The sequence below is a fragment of the Dermacentor variabilis genome, chromosome 8 (genome assembly GCF_050947875.1).
Source record: "Dermacentor variabilis isolate Ectoservices chromosome 8, ASM5094787v1, whole genome shotgun sequence".
In the NCBI taxonomy this organism is placed as follows: domain Eukaryota; kingdom Metazoa; phylum Arthropoda; class Arachnida; order Ixodida; family Ixodidae; genus Dermacentor; species Dermacentor variabilis.
This window is the reverse complement of record NC_134575.1, coordinates 97,569,061-97,587,291: the sequence shown is the minus strand read 5'-3', so window position 1 is coordinate 97,587,291 and position 18,231 is coordinate 97,569,061. Positions and strand designations below refer to the sequence as shown.

At 45.9% G+C, this 18,231-nt stretch overlaps 1 protein-coding gene and 1 long non-coding RNA gene across 3 annotated transcripts in view; one reads left to right on the top strand and one right to left on the bottom strand.

The window, feature by feature from the left end:
* The window catches only part of LOC142590440 (uncharacterized), a 75,000-nt gene that overhangs the window by 18,204 nt on the left and 38,565 nt on the right, over positions 1 to 18,231 (top strand). For both annotated transcript variants that reach the window (XM_075702550.1, XM_075702549.1), the window contains one exon: positions 11,334 to 11,540. In XM_075702550.1, coding sequence (XP_075558665.1) covers positions 11,348 to 11,540 — 193 coding nt within the window. In that variant the 5' untranslated portion in view covers positions 11,334 to 11,347. The remainder of the gene's footprint in view (positions 1 to 11,333; positions 11,541 to 18,231) is intronic.
* LOC142590450 (uncharacterized) overlaps positions 1 to 18,231 on the bottom strand; it is a 118,802-nt gene that overhangs the window by 82,117 nt on the left and 18,454 nt on the right. The gene's annotated exons all lie outside the window — the stretch shown is intronic.

The window sequence follows — 18,231 nt, the reverse complement described above, 5'->3', positions numbered from 1 at the left end:
TCTTCATGCTGACGCCTCACACGCCTCTTCTTGACGTTTGCACCTCTTTCGCCTCTCTCCTGCTTCATGCTTGCACCTCTTGCACTCTTCTGCCATTTGCTTTCTTTCAACAATGGTTTCCCAAGCCTCTTCGGCTTCCTGGACTGTCACATCTTCTGCGTTCATGACTTCGAGAACTGCTTCTTGTGTTGTTGCGGAGCTGGCGAGAATGCCCAACTCTTTGCAAATTAGAAGGAGGTCCTGCGCTTTGAATTTCTCCATGGCGAATTTGTTAGCCTTCAAAATTCACCCTTTCTTAAAACTGAAATTTGCTCTTTAAGGAAGGTGAATTCCCAAAACAGTGCCTACCCGAAAACACAAAAATACTCTCCTAGCATCTACTTACTTGTACTAGTGAGAGCTTTGGTGGCATGAAGAGCAAACATCAGGCCATAGCTAGCCCATCCTTATCACTATTAGGAGACTGCGGAATTTCTTGTTCTTCGTGCTCTCTTTTTTACAAAATAATTTTCCTTGCCTCACCAGCCTCCTCCCAACTCCTCTCCTCATTCTGCAAAAGCTCTAATTGCTACCTTTTGCCTTTTGCAGGGCCAACCGTAATGCTCATCTGCTCATGACTTTCAAGCAGTTCTTGGATTTGCAACTTCTCCTTGCTCACAAAGCACCCTGTGTTTCTTCCCCACTAGCAATCAGCCCACGAGACACTATATTCTTGGTGTATGTAATAAAATAACTAACAACACCAAACACTATTATGGATTGCCTGCGCTATGAGCCTGGCGAAAAGAGAAGCAAACATGTAGCACTCGCCACACCTATGTAGTCAATGCCGATCGATCTCATAAGCTGCCTGCCTGTATTGTAAGGTCGGTTCCGTTATGGTTCCGTGCCAGGTGCCGAGAGAAAGAAGGGTTCCGAGCGACAGTTACGGGAACAAGAAAAGGTTTTATATTCAGAAGTACATGGTTGAGTTTTATACACAGGGCTCTAAACTTTCAGAGCACACTACATGCTAGAGTGTGTATGTCCGAGCTTCTTCCTTCTCGCATCTGTCCCAGTCCACCTTTTATGCCGTTTATTTCCCTCTTTCCCTCGTCAAGGGATTTCACAGGAGAATCACAAACGCCTTACCATTCACCACTTCCTGCACCCAACATTGCACAATACGAGGCGGCTTCCACATGGCAAACTGAAGCGGCCATTGATGCCTTTCCCGGTAGTTCTCGACAATGACCCTCTCATCAATCAGTGACCTCTGCGTGATGGTCAGGAGAGGGTGACAATGTTATCTTGAAGGGAGCTGTCATTTCTGGATGCTCGAAAGCCAAAGATCTGGAACATGACTACTTGTCTGTAAGACTCGTGATGCTGATTGAGCTTCCTTGAGTGAACAATGAGGTGGGATCAGCACATGTGATTGCCGCATGTCTGCAGGTGAATCATCCTTTGTTCTGACCGATCGTCGGGTACAACAGCAGCAAGTTGGTGATTATAAGGGTTGCCGAACAAGTTCTGCAGCTTTTGTTTAAGTGTATCTCAACTGGTGAGCTCGTCTGCACGTGTCCTAAGCCATACTTGAGCTGTGCAATCCACCGAGGTAAAATACTATGTTGGCAAGCATGACAGTTGAGTCACACTGGTTATTGGTGCTGACGCGTTGGTACAGGCTGATCCAGTCATCGACGTCTTCCCCATTTTTCTCCAAGAATATGCCAGGATCACCTAGAGTGGAGAGTGCGATATGGCTCGTTAGAGTAGCAGCAGGTGTCGGAGACGATGGAGTCAAGCTGTCATCTCCGGGAGCCATGACGGACGGCTCGATGTACCATCCACTGCGAGCCCCATGACGAGGACAGGGCATGTCTACCTCCACCAAATATGTTACATGGGAAGTCACAGACAAGAAGCTACATACAAGTTTATTTACAAAATGAATACACTGCACTTTGCGAAAAGACAACAGCCCATACTAGTAGTCTCTAGTTATTGTCGTCATCTTCACAGTGCTGGCCTCTTCTTTATCGTAACTATTGGTCCGTAACAATATTGATGATTCTGAAAACTTGGGAGTTCTGTGATCGTGAAGGTTGTATCCAGTGGGCATGCCTATCAATGGGAAAAGTGTTAGGGACCATTTTTTCACCATCAACTACTGTTTCAAAAAGGCGGGCTTTATGCACTAGAGCAAAACCCCCATGGTAGTGATAGCATCATGGTGGAAGCTGCTAACATAACCGAGCCCTAGGAGCACGTCACTGTTTCTAGCCTCTATGTTGCTTTCTAGGCTCTCTATATAAAAAAAAAAGATCTGATAAGTGGTAATGCAAGCCCGTCTGTTTCATGAATAAACAGTGCATGTTTACCTGCAGAAAATATGTTTTGTCACTTTATTGTCACTCTGAAAAAGTTGAGATAACTTTTCTGCAAAATTTGTTAGTCTGAAGATTTTAAATCTACAGTAAAAATATTCAACACTGAGGGTTCACATTTGGGGTAAAAATACTCTCGATGGTTTAAGAGAAAGATAATTAGTGGTGCATCGATTCTTTTGAGATGATTGGCAACTTTAATGTCATTAGCAGTCCGATGATTGGTGCACGATTGTTCATTGTATGTTAACCCTTTCAGACGTCACTTTATCCCGTTGATTGATAAGTTGCTTTCACCACACATTTTGCATCTTCAGAATCGTAGAAAGTGTACAGCTGCAGAAACTACTAAGAATTTTCAATTGTTCAGCGAGTTTTCTAATCTTTACAAAATTTCGACTCCATGCGAAAACTCACTACAGGAACACAAAATATGAGAACATGTACTATTTCGTGTTTTGAAAAGCTTGAAAAGCACTTATCCAGCCACTTGAAAATTATGCCTGGTGCATGACATTTTAAAAAACAATGTAAGAATTGAACCCGCTGCATACAACATACTGACACAGAGTAAAAACACCCAACTGTCTACCTTCCCACTCATTTTGCTAAAACATTCTGCACGTTATTCAAAATTGCAGCACAGTTCCAATAATAAGTGTTTCAAGATGTATGAAACACATTTTAAATACCATTACTTTCATCAGTGCTTTTGCTATTGATGCACTCTCCTGCTGTGCACAATTGTGTAGACAACGTCTCAAAGGGTCAAGTAGTAATATGAAAAGTGCTCACACCTGTGACCCAATTTGGCGTCAACGTGGTTCAATAAAGAGCAGCATGTACCGAGTGTGGCTGCAAAGCACCTGAACAAGGCCTAGGTGAGTGCCGAATTAGGAACATATCTATTTCGGTATATCTACTATTTTATTCTTATAAGTAGTTATGCAACCCATCTGTATCTGTATTGAAAAATAAACAATGCATGCTTTTCTAAGAAAAATATTAATTGCCACTTTATAGTCACTCTGACAAAATGTAACTTTTTTGCAATATAGGTCAGTCTGACGATGTTAAACCTGCAATAAAAACGAACTCAACGCTGGGGGGTCGCACTTGGAGAAAAAGAAGTAGGCCCTAATGGGGTTAAGAAGAAGCAAATTGGTGGTGCATCCATTCTTTTGACATGATTGGTAACTTTAATGTCATTAGCAATCATGATTGGCGCACTATTGTTGGTTACGGTAGTGGTAGGGGTGTTGTTGGTAGTGGTGTCAAAGAGTTTTGTTCAATACTGGTACATGCACAGTGACTCAACTTGGCATCAAAGTGAAGAGCAGCATGTACAGTCGTCAACAGATTGAAATGGACCACGGCTTAGGCGGCCGGAGCAGCTACGGGGCCGCACCACGGCGTTGCTATCGCGCGCTCACGATGAGAGTACCCAGAGTGATGTCAAACTTCGTCTCCGCATCCTTGTTTTCATGCTGGTGCTTGTCATGCTTAATAAATTTCAAGTGCGGCGTTCGGCCTTTCTGCTACTGACGGTCGGGACAAAGGGACGCAGTAATGCCAGTAGTTTCACCAGCAGTAGAATGCCAGTAGATTCGCGAGTAGTTCAGCACTTTGCACTGTCGGGCAGTAGTGGATGGCCGCAAGTCATCAAAGCGCCGCAGTGTGAAGGAACCAGAACCCGATGTTATTTTTTTTCCTTTTCTTTTTTTTGTCGGCAATATTCAATTGCGGACACAATAAAATGGAGCATGGCTTCGGTTCAAGAACGCAGACCAGTGCCAACTAGTGAAAAGGGCAGCTGGTGTTGAGACGTCTGCTCTCGCATGTCCGTCCTTTTTAACTCGCAGTTTCTCCAAACCTTTAGCGTCACCTTAGCACTCTTTATTCATAGACAACAGTGCGAGATGATGCCGCTGTAACTGCAATGTCTGATGCGCTGCTGAAATAGATTGTCGGGGGCGCGATTGTTCTCCAAGCCCAGCTTGCGGTTGGCACCTTAAAGGGACCCTCACCAGGCCCCATAGCAAAATTTTGTTATATGCTGGAAGTTGTTACGTGTCCTCTAGGGAGCATTCTGCCGCAGAAAATTTTCAAGTCGGCTCATTAATAGCCGAGATAGAAATATTTCAGTGCCACAAACGCATGATTTCTGCATGCGGGCTCTACTGCCAAGCAAGACAGTCTCTCTACTCGCCCTGTCTAGCCTCCACAAGCAAAATTCCTTCCCTGCATTCTCTCATACCGAACCTCGAGGATCGCGTGATGCATATGTTTTTCTCACTTTTCTTTTCACTGCTATGCACATCCGTGACAACATCGCGCGCGAGCTGTTCTCTCGTTCGTGCAGCGCACAAATATTCCACGCTATGTGCAGGGAAACCGTACTAGTGGCATAATTCAGTTCTATGCTAATGCTGAGGCAGAACAAGTGGATCGCAAGGAATGATCACGCACTGGAACACAGTAGAACATAGCACACTTTCGGTACCTGCGCACGTGACCGCACGACCATGGGAACAAGCAGACAAAGCGGAAGTACATTTCTCTTGCTTCGGTGTGAAGTAAAGCAAAAAACACGCAGACATTCCGTTTGTGTGTTTTATTATTTCTCTAAACTTCAATTTTTCAATTCAAGCAACAGATCACACAAATAACAGATGGTGCCTTCAATAATTCTCAAAGTTACGCGTCACCACGAGCTACGTCATACTGCAGACACGACTACGTAGGTGCAGGGATGGGAGTATATCATCCTCCGGCTTGGAGCGTGGCAGCTGTGAGAAGGAAAAACAGCGCTCCGTTTGAAATTTCGGATCTTTCCGCGGCACATGGCAGTGAAATACTTTGCAGACACAATTGCTGTCACGTGCTGTATGCTCTGCGCTTGTCAGCTCAAAATGGCCAGACCTGGTGAGGGGACCTTTAAGCAAGAAAATTTATCTCACTGATTTTTCCAACAAAATCAAAAGTTGCCTGCATCCATCATCTACTTACAGTGAAAAAAGTTTCCAGTTCATCCTGACTTGGAAAATGTCCAGCGACCCGATCGAGCCAATGTTTGGCTTTCTGCGCCGCACTGCCGGGTACAATGACATGTTGGACGTAAAGAGTGCAGCATGTGTCCTGGAAAAAATGCTGAAGACCAGAATCGTGTCAGCTTCAAGTGAAAGCAATGTTAAGAGCTTGACCACGTTCTCATCGCAGCATCTTATTCTTATTCAACAGGAATTGCATGGTGCGACAAGCACCTTTGATGAGGTCCTAAACATGGTAGCGCAGGGGTTAAAAAACTGCCTTTCAGCGCGACCATTTGTCTCACCCCTCAGATCGCCAGCGTGGCCATGATTGGCAGATACATCGTGCGTGCGGCGAGTGAGCACATTCCCTGTGCAGGCCGTATAGCGTTCCTACGCTGAGCAAAAAGCAGCACTCCTAAGCACGGGCCCATCGCTCATCGAGACTGTGGTGGCCTGTTTTATCGATCTCGGGAACTGCTGAATCTGCTCATAGGTCTTCGGAGATTCGTGGAATGTGTGCTTCCTCATTGGAGGCCCGTCGCGAAGCCCTTGAACTTTACGCACAGAGGATTGTGCAAGAGCCCATGAGCCTACCAGTGATGAGCTGTGGAAACACCGACACTGACCACCGCAAAGAGCTGCTGCTGCTTCTAAGTTCCAGGAAGTTTTATCAGGCCGCTTTTTAAACATTTTGCTCAACGAGTGGCTGACAGGAATGCTGCCGCCAAACTGCTTGAAAGGAAACCCCCTGTCAGGAAAAGTTCTCAAGTTATAGTAGAAATTTCTGCAAGGAAATGATTGTCGCGATCTTGTCGTGCATCCCTGAAGCATAATTTGTGAGTAATGGAAACAAAGCCTGCTGACTGCTGAAATACCTCTTCTCTACCTTTGCCTCCTCCTTTCCCTACTTTCCTCTTTCCTCCACAGTTGGCATATCGATGAAGTGCAATACTTCAAACAGCTGAAGCAAGGTGCTTTGATCATGTTCTGCAGCAAAGGTGAAGTGGACGAGTCGATGAAGAGCGCCGAGCTGGATGCCTGCGGGATGTAGTCATTGGACAGTGGTGTGGAGACTTTTGATGAATCGTGGTCGTCATTGTCGAAGAGTAATGAGCAGGGATGCTTGAGGAGACAGCTGCTTGAGCATCATGTCAGCATTCCTCTCATGACTGACTTCATTGTGGCTAAAGACGAGTATGTCATCCATGAGCTTGATGACTCCTGTTAGTCCGATCAAGATTTCGGACTTGCACTTTCCGCAGTATTTTGGTGTTGATGTTATGCCGATCGAATGGGAGACTTGTGAAGGGCAAAATGCCCAGTTGGCAACATGAATGTCGTCAGCTCTAGGCATGGTGGGGAGAGAGGGATTTTGGTGGGAGCCTGAATATGCATTGTCTTCAAACAACTGTTACCTCACCTAGCTGTTAACACGCCCTTTTCTTTCCCTGCGCCAGTACATACTTCAGTGTGTTCCATTTACATAACAAAATTTCTTCGTTCTTGAATCAAATGTCTTGTTTGGTTCTTTTTCATGTTTTTTGTGTTGATTCATAGCAGTGGCTTAACACAAAATAACGTAACAGTACTGAGAGCGTGTTCGACACGTCGAAGCTGCCTGATGACTTCGTGTCCCATTCATGTTCAGTCAGAAAGAAATGTATTTAATGTGTAAGATTCAAAAAATATACTTGCTAAGGTGTGCCTCACAGTCTTCTCGGCAATGGTCAACTTAAAGAGCCTGCCAACCCTGAGCTGCGGTCACCATGGTTGCAGCAACCACTACTTCAGACTGGCTCAGCAATTCTAAAGGTGATCAAAAAAAAAAAAAGGAATCAGCAGGAATTTTGAGCATACCTTTCTTCACCATTCATTTTTTTAACACTAACTAATCCTGACAAAATCTTATCTTTTTGAAAAGCTGCCAAATTAATGTAATGCTCAAAACTTCAAAACTCATTGCACGACATTGTCGAAAGATGGCCAAATGCTTATAAATATGCTAGAAACGAGTTGCATCAATGGAAACCATAAATGTTCTGTTATATCCGAATACACACAAAAATTAAAGTAAGCATGTCATATCATTCACAGTAGAATATTTCGAATAGCTTCAAAGAAAAATTTTGTGACGAAGCAGGCGTGTGCTCTACGTCGCGCCTCCAGTGCATGTTACAAGCATACAAGCAACCGCCTGCACAACGTGTAGCCAGATGCACCGCTGCCTGACACAGTGTTGCCAACAGCATCACTCCGGCTCCGGCAGTACAGTTGCGAGCACGACTACGGGGCGATCTGCTCGCATTTTGTGTTGGCAAACCTCTAATGGCAAAACAAGCGACGTCCAAGGCATAATTTTGTTTAGAGGAGGCATTGGTCAGTGCTACACAGATACTGAGGCTGGCACAAGTGGATCACAGAGCATGACCACATGCTGGAACAGGCTAGAAAATTATATATAAAGTTTCATTGTGTTTACTTGCAACTGAACGATGTGGGAATAAGCAGACAAAACAGAAATACAGTCGAACCTAGTTATAACAATATTGATTCAAGTGCCACAAAAAATCCATTGTTATAACCGGGTTCCACGAAAAAGAGGAATGGCGTAGCGGTTCCGAGAAAAATATAATGGCGCGAAGGTCAGTTCTCCCCGCCACCATCCTCCATCTGCCTTCTGATTGTGTTGACTCGATCAACTGTTTAACTCTGCTTCCTGCGCGCTTCGATCGCATGTTGTTAAGAAGCCGCGACTGTCGACGTTCAAGAACGGCACTGGTATAACAACTGCAAAGAAGAGTCAAGAGCGGCAAATGATATACGAGCTCCACCGAGGCATCCTTTTGGTGGCCCCAAGAGGCGCCTTTTAAAATATGCGGGAAGGCTGCTATGGCAACATCTCAGCTTGAGAAATCCAGAAGAAATGCTGGAGCGAGATCGCCACGAGCATCTCGCTACATACCTCCCCACTGCCTTGCTTGAAAAAACCGCATGTCCGTCAGCCTTGCTCGCTTTATGCGAAGTTTGCCGACACCCTTCTGCAAGGCATTTGGGTGCCCCATGTAGGGAAGCGGAAGGTCCCTCGCAAAAACAGGCTCATGAGGGACAATCATATGCGGGACCTCCTGCGGGGACAGTGTTGACGCAGCCTCCCCTACTCCGTCATCGCTGCCGTCGGTATCTGATGCAAGCATGTTTGCGACGATCGCCTCATTGGTTAGAAGCACTTTGTTTCCAAATTTATAGCAGTGCGCTTTCTTTTCACCGGCAATGTCGTGCATTGCTGATGATGAGTGGGCTGATCAGCCATCTTCCGTTTTGGTGGCATGTCAAACTAGGCTGAGAAACAGTGTGGCCAGGAATGATTTCAATGCAACGAACGAAGACAAGCATGAGCGACTTAATCCGTTAGCAGAATTGCGCAGAATGAGGGCCAGAGATTAAAGGACCAACTGTGAGGGCCGAGCGAGCAATCTAGGAGCAGCGCCGGCAGCATTGTCAGCGCAGTTGGCACGGTCCAGTCGTGTTTCGGAGGGTGGCGCAGCGCAGATCTATGGGCACAGTCCGTTCGTGTTCGGAGGGGTGGAAATGTGACGGAAGAAATGTGTGTGACACTGGGGTGCATCTCTCATGGGGAGAAGCACTGGGCGGCTTGCATTTCATCTTTCCTTCTTTCTTTTCAAGGATTTCGCATTACATTACCTTTTGGTATGGACACCCAGCAGCCATACTTCATCGTTATAAATGATAATGTGTCATGAGGACATTGAAGTAAGCAGGTTATTTCCCCATAGAAAACTTACAAAAGTTTATGGTGTAGCTGCTTTTCGTTGTTATAACCGATATATTGTTGAAACCGGTGTAGTTATAAAAAGGGTTTGACTGTACATCTCTATTGCTGTGGTGTAAAGTAAAACAAACAGCAGACATTCGGTCTGCATGTTATATTATTTCTCTAAACTTTAATTCGTCTCTTGAGACAACAGATTACACAAATAACACATGTTGCCTTGAATAATTCTTGAAGGGTCACATGTCACTATGAGCAACATCACAGCATACACATGTACGTAGGCGCTTTTGTTGATATAAGTCATCCCCTCACCTTGGAGCGCAGGCCCGTGAGGAAAAGAGTGAACGGTGTTAAGTTCGAAATTTTAGCTGTTTCCGCGGTGTGTAGTGATGTAATTTTAGCATCCTTGATTATGAGTCCGCATTGTATGCACTGTACTTGTCAACTCAAAATGGCCAGACCTCGAGGGGCTCTTTAATGCGAAAGTGGGGGATAATTGGGTGGGGGAAATGGTGACTGGCAACTATGTCATGAACTCTAGAATTAGAAGATGAGAGATGTGGCAGACTTCATGGAAATAAATTGCCTCTGAGTTATGAATACCTTCTTCTGGAAGCGGAATAACAGGAAGTGGGCCTGGGAAAGTCGTAATGTGGAAACAAGAAATGAAATAGATTTTATACTTTGTGCCGACCCTAGCATAGTGCAAGTTGTAGAAGTATGAGGTCGGGTAAATAGTAGTGATCATAGGTTAGAGAGGTCTAGGATTGTTCTCAATTTGAAAAGAGAAAGAACAAATTAGTTGGGAGGGAGCAGGCCAACCAACCTAGACACAGTCAGGGTAAAAGTAGATGACAAGACAGGGGTAATTGGAGATCACTAGGAGAGGCTGCTCATTGAACAGTGGTACATACCGAGTACCACATACACAGTGACTCTACTTAGCATCCAAGAAGGTTGTTGAATAGAAGCACATGCCCATTCTTAGATGCTGAGCGACCGAAGTTGGGCCGGCAGTTAGTTTTGAACCCAGTTCCCAGGGACAGCACAGCGACCAAATGCTCTACCCATTTGATCATATTCTACACACAAACACAAGTTGGCAGGAAAGAGGTTATGTTCCGTCATACATACATACCTATACACCTACCGCTAATTGGGTAAAGTTCTTAAATAATGCTGTTGCATTGAAAATGAACTACTGACCAGCAATGTAATTTGTAGGGCAGGTAACCGACGGCCTATCAGGGTTACTGAATTGTTATCAATCGAACTGACATGCAATCCTGGGTAGCAGACAGGTAGTGTGAGGACATAGAAAATTTGCAAGCACGGGATGGTATTGTCACGTAGTAGTGACGGTGAGGAAAGCAGCAATACTAAAAATGAGGAAACAAGCATTTTATTGGGTCAACTTGTGCCCTCAAAAAACACGTTATACTCAGAGAACAGCGACAGTGGCAAACACAGTCCGCGATCGGTGAAAATCTGAACAATGGGTGAAGCACGTCGGCTTTTATCGATCAGTCGTCGAATGTTCCAGAGTAGCCGCTGGGACCCGCGTGCCTTCTACAAAGTCCTACACCATTTGTGTCGTGCATACATGCACTCAGCTTACGAAGGTTCGGCGACAACAGACAGCAGATAGAAGCATCGATAACATTTTGAAAACTTCCGATACATGTAGACGCGTCCTGCGCTGAGTGATAACACTTTGTAGACGGTAAAAGCGCTCACCCGTAAAAGATAAACGAGGTCATGTGTCAGTTTCATCTGGCACAAGACATGGGGTGACAGGAGATCCTACAGTTGACATTAAATAGGCTGATTGCAATGAGCTTAGGATGGTGCAATAACTTCTGATTAGTTGGACTACACCAATAGCTTTAAAATGCATGAGATGAAAAATTGTCTCAAATATGTTCCACTGTCATAAGCCTTTCACAAAAGGAGGGTGCCCTGCTTTCGAGTATCCAATGTGGACTGTCCTTTGTAGCCCTTTAGGAATACTGAACCGGAAGGGCTATTTTGTGTTCCTCGGCTATGCATTGTGAAGTGCTCCTGTATTTATTCTATTGTATTTACCTCTTGTTCTTGATGCTGTAACATGACTGCAATCGCCTCACTTATTTTCTGCAGGCCTCACAAATGCGATGAGCCTAACTGAAAGCATCGCTGCCAAAATGGCATGCCATGCCCCTTCAAAGATCGGTGGTCAGGTCGAGGTTGGCATGCAGTGCAGCTTGTCTCTCGCTGACAAGTCTGTTGGGTGCTCGTTGAAACCAGGGAGCGAGTCTAGGAGCGTGCAGACTATGGAGGCTGTGGAGCAGTTAAGCTCCAGCTCAGGTGGGCAATGACCGGCACTTTTCTTACATTTGCCTGCTTATACGAATGTGGTAAATGACCAAGTCTGCCTAGCTTGGCACGACTTGCTCAAGTGTGTGTGATGTTCTGTCGCTGAGGATAAATTAGCAGTTATTTTATTGTTGCCTGCATAGTGATTGAGGCAAAAGGCAAAAATACTGCCCTACTGAGCACATTGAAGTACCTTAGATGGCAGAGTTTAATCCAGAGCCCTCTTGTCCTGGTGTTGTGGCCCTTACATTGGTCCACGATAATGTTACACCCAGTGAGTCTTTTAGTTATGTATAGATCGGTGTATGAGTAAGAACATGAATATAGATCAATGGAGAATGTAAGTTGACCTCTGGATTTGATGTGAATAAAATTCAAACATAATGCAGTCAACTATAAAACATAACTTGTTTTATCAATATGCTCATTCATTGAGCGAGCTGAATATGGCACGGGAACTGTAAGGATTCTTGTCCTGGGACAGGTTTCGGTGACGACATCCCAGAGCACATCATCGGCGATGACTAAGCGGGACTACGCATGTGCAACACTGCCCTCAGGCAATGAGCAGCATGCACTGGGCTCCTGAGGTGCACGCGAGAAATCGCTTCAGACGACGTATACGCGTCTTGAGGTGAATGCTGGTTTTGGTCCTCTCCCGTTGATAGCAGCTTCCGGTTTTTTTTTTCCATGTTTACAGACTGCAGTGGCCAACGGGACCTCTTTTGTACCACCTGTTTGTGCTAGTGGATACTTATTCTTCCTCAGCACTCTTGTTACAATATGCTGTCCACCTTTGCTGATGCGAAAAGTGAAGCGTTTTCCCTTTGATAAATGAGGCACTAATGAGCAATTCAAATGCCTTTGCAATGAATTGAATCTGCTGTCATCAGGAGAACTCGTCCACGGTGCTCACTAGAGAATTCCATCACAGTGTCTTCAATTTCACTGTCAACAAGGTAGCCGTTGCACAACCTAACTTCCAGTGAAAATCGACAGTTGCTCTCTATTTTCTATTCATGTGAACCTTTCACCCATTTTATCACATTGTTTTCAAATGCATTTATAAAGCCCTGACATGTTATTTTTGCACAACTCGTGTTTGGACAAAGTTTGCACATTTGGCATGTTTGCCACAATAATGACAAAAACTATGCTCCTTTCTCCACTTTGACAACTGCAAACAAGAAAAATTTATTTTGTTTCACAGTATACTAAATGACAGACACAGGAAGATCGTGCTAGTTATTTTGCGACAACTGACCAAAACCCAACCTGTCCTTGGTAATTCAGGTGCGTGCAGTTGCAGCGTAAGATTAGCAGAATGGTTTACAGCATGTTTAATAACAGAAAGTCGAATTCGAATATGTTTTTTTTTTCACAGCTTAATAATGATACAATCGCAGACTGATTTTTTTGGACACTCTATTTTCTGGGCTGGCCGGAATATTTTAACTTTGCAATATTATTGCCAATTTGCTCCATATAGTTATGTATAATAATAACGAAAATTTTGAATGTTTTGAACTGTCACAGTATACTACATGACAGACACAGGAAGATCGTGCTAGTTATTTTGCGACAACTGACCAAAACCCAACCTGTCCTTGGTAATTCATGTGCGTGCAGTTGCAGCGTAAGATTAGCAGAATGGTTTACAACATGTTTAATAACAGAAAGTCGAATTCGAATATGGTTTTTTTTTCACAGCATAATAATGATACAATTGCCGACTGATTTTTTTGGACACCCTATTTTCTGGGCCGGCCGGAATATTTTAACTCTGCAATATTATTGCCAATTTGCTCCATATAGTTATGTATAATAATAACGAAAATTTTGAATGTTTCGAACTGTTCTCGTTTAATTTTTCTTAATTTTTCTCACAATCGCAAGATTGACACTACGGAAAATGCAAACAACATCGCTGTCATTTTGTTTTTCTGCAGCCTCAAAGCAGCGTTGCACACATTTCGCATGCCAATTCAGAGCTACCATTTCAGGTACAGCCTCAATAGGCACCGCTTGATGCACTCTCCCACGTGCCTTTGTGCTCTCATTGCTGTCGGCACTCGTCAGTCGCATATGGCCAGTGGTACTCTTTGTATCGCCACTCATGTACATTGTGGTTTTCTTCAGCTGCATACTGTGATGCTAGGCTTAGTCACTTCAACAACCGATTGTCTTCCGTGGTTTCATCGCCAGTTGTTAACAATGGTGCCGACACTGGCTTCGTCATCCGCCGCCTTGTGACAGAGGCTTTGAAGTGAGGAAATCATAGCATAGTGACGATGGAAAAGAAGGCCACCATTATCAGGAAAGTGCAAAGGGGCTTGTTGCAATCACACGTCGCAAAAGAATTAGAACTCTGGAAGCAGACAATATTAGTCTACATAAATAACAAGGTAAAGATTTTGGAAGCCACTGAGAAATCTTCCCGATCTCGACAGAAGAATGTCAGCCCCAGTGCCCACCCAAAACTTGAAGCTACTCTAATGTGACTGAAAGCCATGATCGCCATGCAAGTGCTGGTGTCCGGTGATGTTTTAAATCAAAAGGCAGAAGCCGTAGTGCTTCATATGAACATTGAGGATTTTCAACTTAGTGATGGCTGGGTCCAAAATGTTAAGGAGCCCCTCACCAGATGTGGCCATTTTGCGCCGGCAAGCACCGTGTATACAATGCGTGCTAGCAATCGTGTCTGCTTAGTATTACATCGCTATGTGCCATGGAAAGGGCTGAAATTTCAAGCCAAATGCCGTTCGCTCTTCTTCTTGCGAGCTTTGTGCTCCCAGCTGGAGAGTTGACATATTTCTCACAAGTGCGCCTAAGTACATTGCGCTGCTGTAACGTCACGCATAGTGACGCATGACTCTGTCTGGTCTATGGCGAATTCGTCAGAGAAAGGCGCTCAAGAAAATGACAGGCCAGTGAGTGAGTTAGTGTGGACACTCAAGCAGGGTGGCTCCGTAGTCGCGCCTGGGGTACTCAACTGCACTCGCGACGAAAAGCAGCCAGCGAGCGGCAACAGAACATTGGGGGTGCTAGTAGGCACCTGTTTCACGCGCGTCTCAAAGAGTTGAGCAAACCCAAAACTGGCGCGGCTAGGACTAGGGTACACCTCTAGGCGGTCGATGTGACGAAAGGGCTTTCCAAAGAAGGGATTGATCCCGGTGGCCAAAAGCAGAGTGTACGTACCTCATGCTGTAGGTGTCATCTGCGTTGAAGGAAATTAAGTCCGTGGCCAGGGGATCAGGCAGGAACGAGGGCTGAAAAGGGGTCTGCAGTGATGACATGCTGAAACCAAGTTGATAGGCAGTTATATGGAGGTGGGTTTGCACAAGGCTCACCCACCGAGCGATGGTCAGGGAAGGGCACGGCACTCCTCCACTCTGCAATGCGCAAAAGCACTTGGGCAAGGTTCATCGAGTCTGACATGGCGCAGAGAAGGCTCCAGAATCAGATCGCCAACAAGCATAGGTTTATTCAACCAAGACACAGCAAAGTGTGACAGTCACGGCACTTATGGGAAAAGGCTCACCGCAAGACCGATCGACTATGCGTGCCCGCTGCACTAGGGCTAACTGCGAAGCGGCCCACGAAGTGCGAAAACGAAAGAATTGCAGGAGCAAAGGTCCTTGTAACCACCTAGGTGCAGGCCTGTGAGCATCTGCCGCGGCAATGAAGCGCTCAGCGAAAGAGAGCTCGGGTGGAGAGGATCCCGGGGCCCACCACTCGGGAGGCGAATTGGGGCGCATCTTGGTGACACTGGCTCACGTGGTGATTCGACCCTGGGAGGGATAAGCACAGTTTGTGCAAGAAATTAGCTTCGGCACGCTAGTTGTGTCAGCCATGTTGCCGTTATGGTGGCAGTTCCCGGAGATCAAGCTAAACACAGCGCAGGAGTTGGGGGACAAGGCACAGGAAGGCACCTCAATTCCCACACCATGCAACGTCCGGGGAACAGATGTCAGTGACCAGCCGAATGCTACAACCCAAGTTAGCCCATGATTCATACACACCTGCCCACTTGCCCTACATTGTGCGAAGGGTGTGGCAGATTCAGAGCCTGTCCAGTGGCCATCATGCTACCACCCTTGATCGTCCCACCACCGCCACCGCAGTGAGGAGAGGGAACAACACTGGCGAAGCAGTGTTCGGAACCACAAGCATGGGTGCAACATTTCGACGACAGAGTCAAGGCCGCCTAAGACCATTCACAACCACAAAAAGGACACAAGCTGCTACAAACACCGTCGCACGAATGACTACGTTACGACTGAAAAAGACCGCTGCTAGCAGCCACCCCAGTTTCGAACAGACCTGCGTGAGCCAAAATGCTCACATTCATCGACAAGCAGAGATATTTTCCGTGAACTACACCACAGAGTCCGCTATCGCCGAAGGCACCCATGACTCAACATTAGACAACTTAAGTTCGATCGAAAGTGCTGCGACACAGTCGTGATGTACAGCAGATCGTCATGCTTGTGTATCAGCGAACGCCTTCCTGGCGCCTAAGTCAAGAACAAGAATGACATGGACGAACTGCTATTGATGAACTCATCCAAAAAGAAAAAGAAACAAACCCCTCTGTCAACTCTGCGGCTGCTTGGACATTGTCAGGTGATTCCTGGGTTTCCCTTCCAGCCTGGTGGGATACAAGTAGCAACTGTAGTCGCTGCTGCAATGAGCGTGTTAGCCTGCTGCAGACTCAGAAAGTGACAAAGTGAGCAGGTACAACTTGCACCGATTCGACTGCTGGCAGTTGAAGAACTCCGTAAGGACAATGTGCTTAAAGGAGTCACCAAGAAAACCTGAACAATGCCAATGACTTCCTCATCCACAGCTAACTGAAGGACACCAAATAGAAGGAGCAATGTCATAATCGACCGACTCGTCGATTTGCTCGCACGTAGCAGCGTGTTGTGAACAGAAGAAAGGTAACAGAACCATGCGTACAGGTCAGGCAGTACGAGGTTCCATTTATTGCTTCTAAAACATTGGTGATAATTACTGTGCGGTATTTTAAAAATTTAGATACTGTTCGTTTCGGCTTTTGTTTAAAGGCACATGCTGTGAAAGCATCGGAGTTTCCGTTAGAAAAAACAAAGTGCAACACATGACGAGAGAGAAGGCAAAGCATGCAGTGTGTGGGGGCTCCCTCAAGGTAGAGGAGGCGCCAGGTGAAAACGGAGGAAGTCGCGTCAGTCGCCAGACATTGTGATGTCGATGCTAGGCTCAAGAAGATCGAGGATTTCCAGCATGAGCTTGTGAAACAGGTCAAAGAGCTCAAAAATTAGCTAACTATGGAGCGCGATGAATGGAAGGCGGTCGAAAAAAGACCTTAAGCAGCCGAAGAAAAGCAGAACAGGGCAGCCATAGTGAACGAGAATGGATGGATAGATGTATACTATGAGCGTCCCCTTTGGAACTTGATGGTGGGTTGTGCCACCAAGCTCATATATTGCCTCACGTTCTACCTATGTTAAAAAAAGAAAAGAAATGAATGAGAAAAACACCTTGATGGATTCCCATAACCAAACTTTCTGAACCACTATTGTGAACTTTGTTTCCTTATGCGTCCGTTGTTTGTAGTTTCCCTACTTCCACCAATCTTCCAATCGCCTCTTAATAAACTCTGTTGCAGACATGTTTCCTTTTCCCCAGCTCTCTCTCAAACCAATAGCTTCAAGGAGGCCAATGGTGCCTAAATCGACTGCTGGGCAGATATCTTCATATTCTCATAAAACATGCTCCATTGTTTCCTTAGCTTTGCCACAGCAAGCACATGCTTCTTCTTCCTTATATCTAGCTTTATAAGTGCGTATTCTAAGGCATCCTGAGCTCACTTTGAAAAGTAATGAGCTTCCCTTTGAGTTATCATGAATTGTTTCTTTCCTAATTTGTTTTCTTTATCTTTAGCAGTGACTCATAGCAGGTTTCCTTTCTATTGCCGCCACCTATGAGATTATCTCGTGTCTCTGACTTTCCGCTTGACGCTTTTTGTTGCCACGTTGCTCACCCTACAGGTTGCATACTTGCTGGTAAGCTTCCTAGTTCTTTTCCTCCACTGTGAATCAATGTTTTTCCTGTACATATACCTGAACACTCTCTCAGCCCATTTACTTTCTTCCATATTCCTCAGTCGCTCTTCAGAATGAATTTTACTGTGATCTACCCTCACTTCAAATCTTGTGCAGCCCATATCATCCTGCACAGCTTAATTTATAGGCTTCCTGTTGTGGGGATGCGCGACTCTCGCGCGTCCCCTGATATCTTGTTTTCCGCCATCTCCTGCAATCCTGCTTCGCCGCGTGGCCTGCGTGACGCCCGCGGCGGTCGATGTGGTTGAAGCGCAGTGCGGGAGAGGGCGCGAGTGCTGCGCTGCTAACGCCGCCGACAGGCGGGGTTACTTGGGCGCCGGGAGACAAGGTGCTTCCTCTTTCCCGGCGGATCGGCGAACAGCGTGAACGTCCCGCGCGCGCGCGCCGACCCATGCTTTTGCGAGACTGCCTCGCGTGGCCTGCCTTTGAACGCGCCACCGTTCGCTTGACCGTACGCGCGAATGACCAGGCGTTGGGATCCAGCATGGGGCGAACATATTTTCTCGCTGTCCGGAAGCGGCGAGTCGGTCTTCCTAGATTTGTCGCGCACCCATCGGCATGTTTTGTGGATAGCA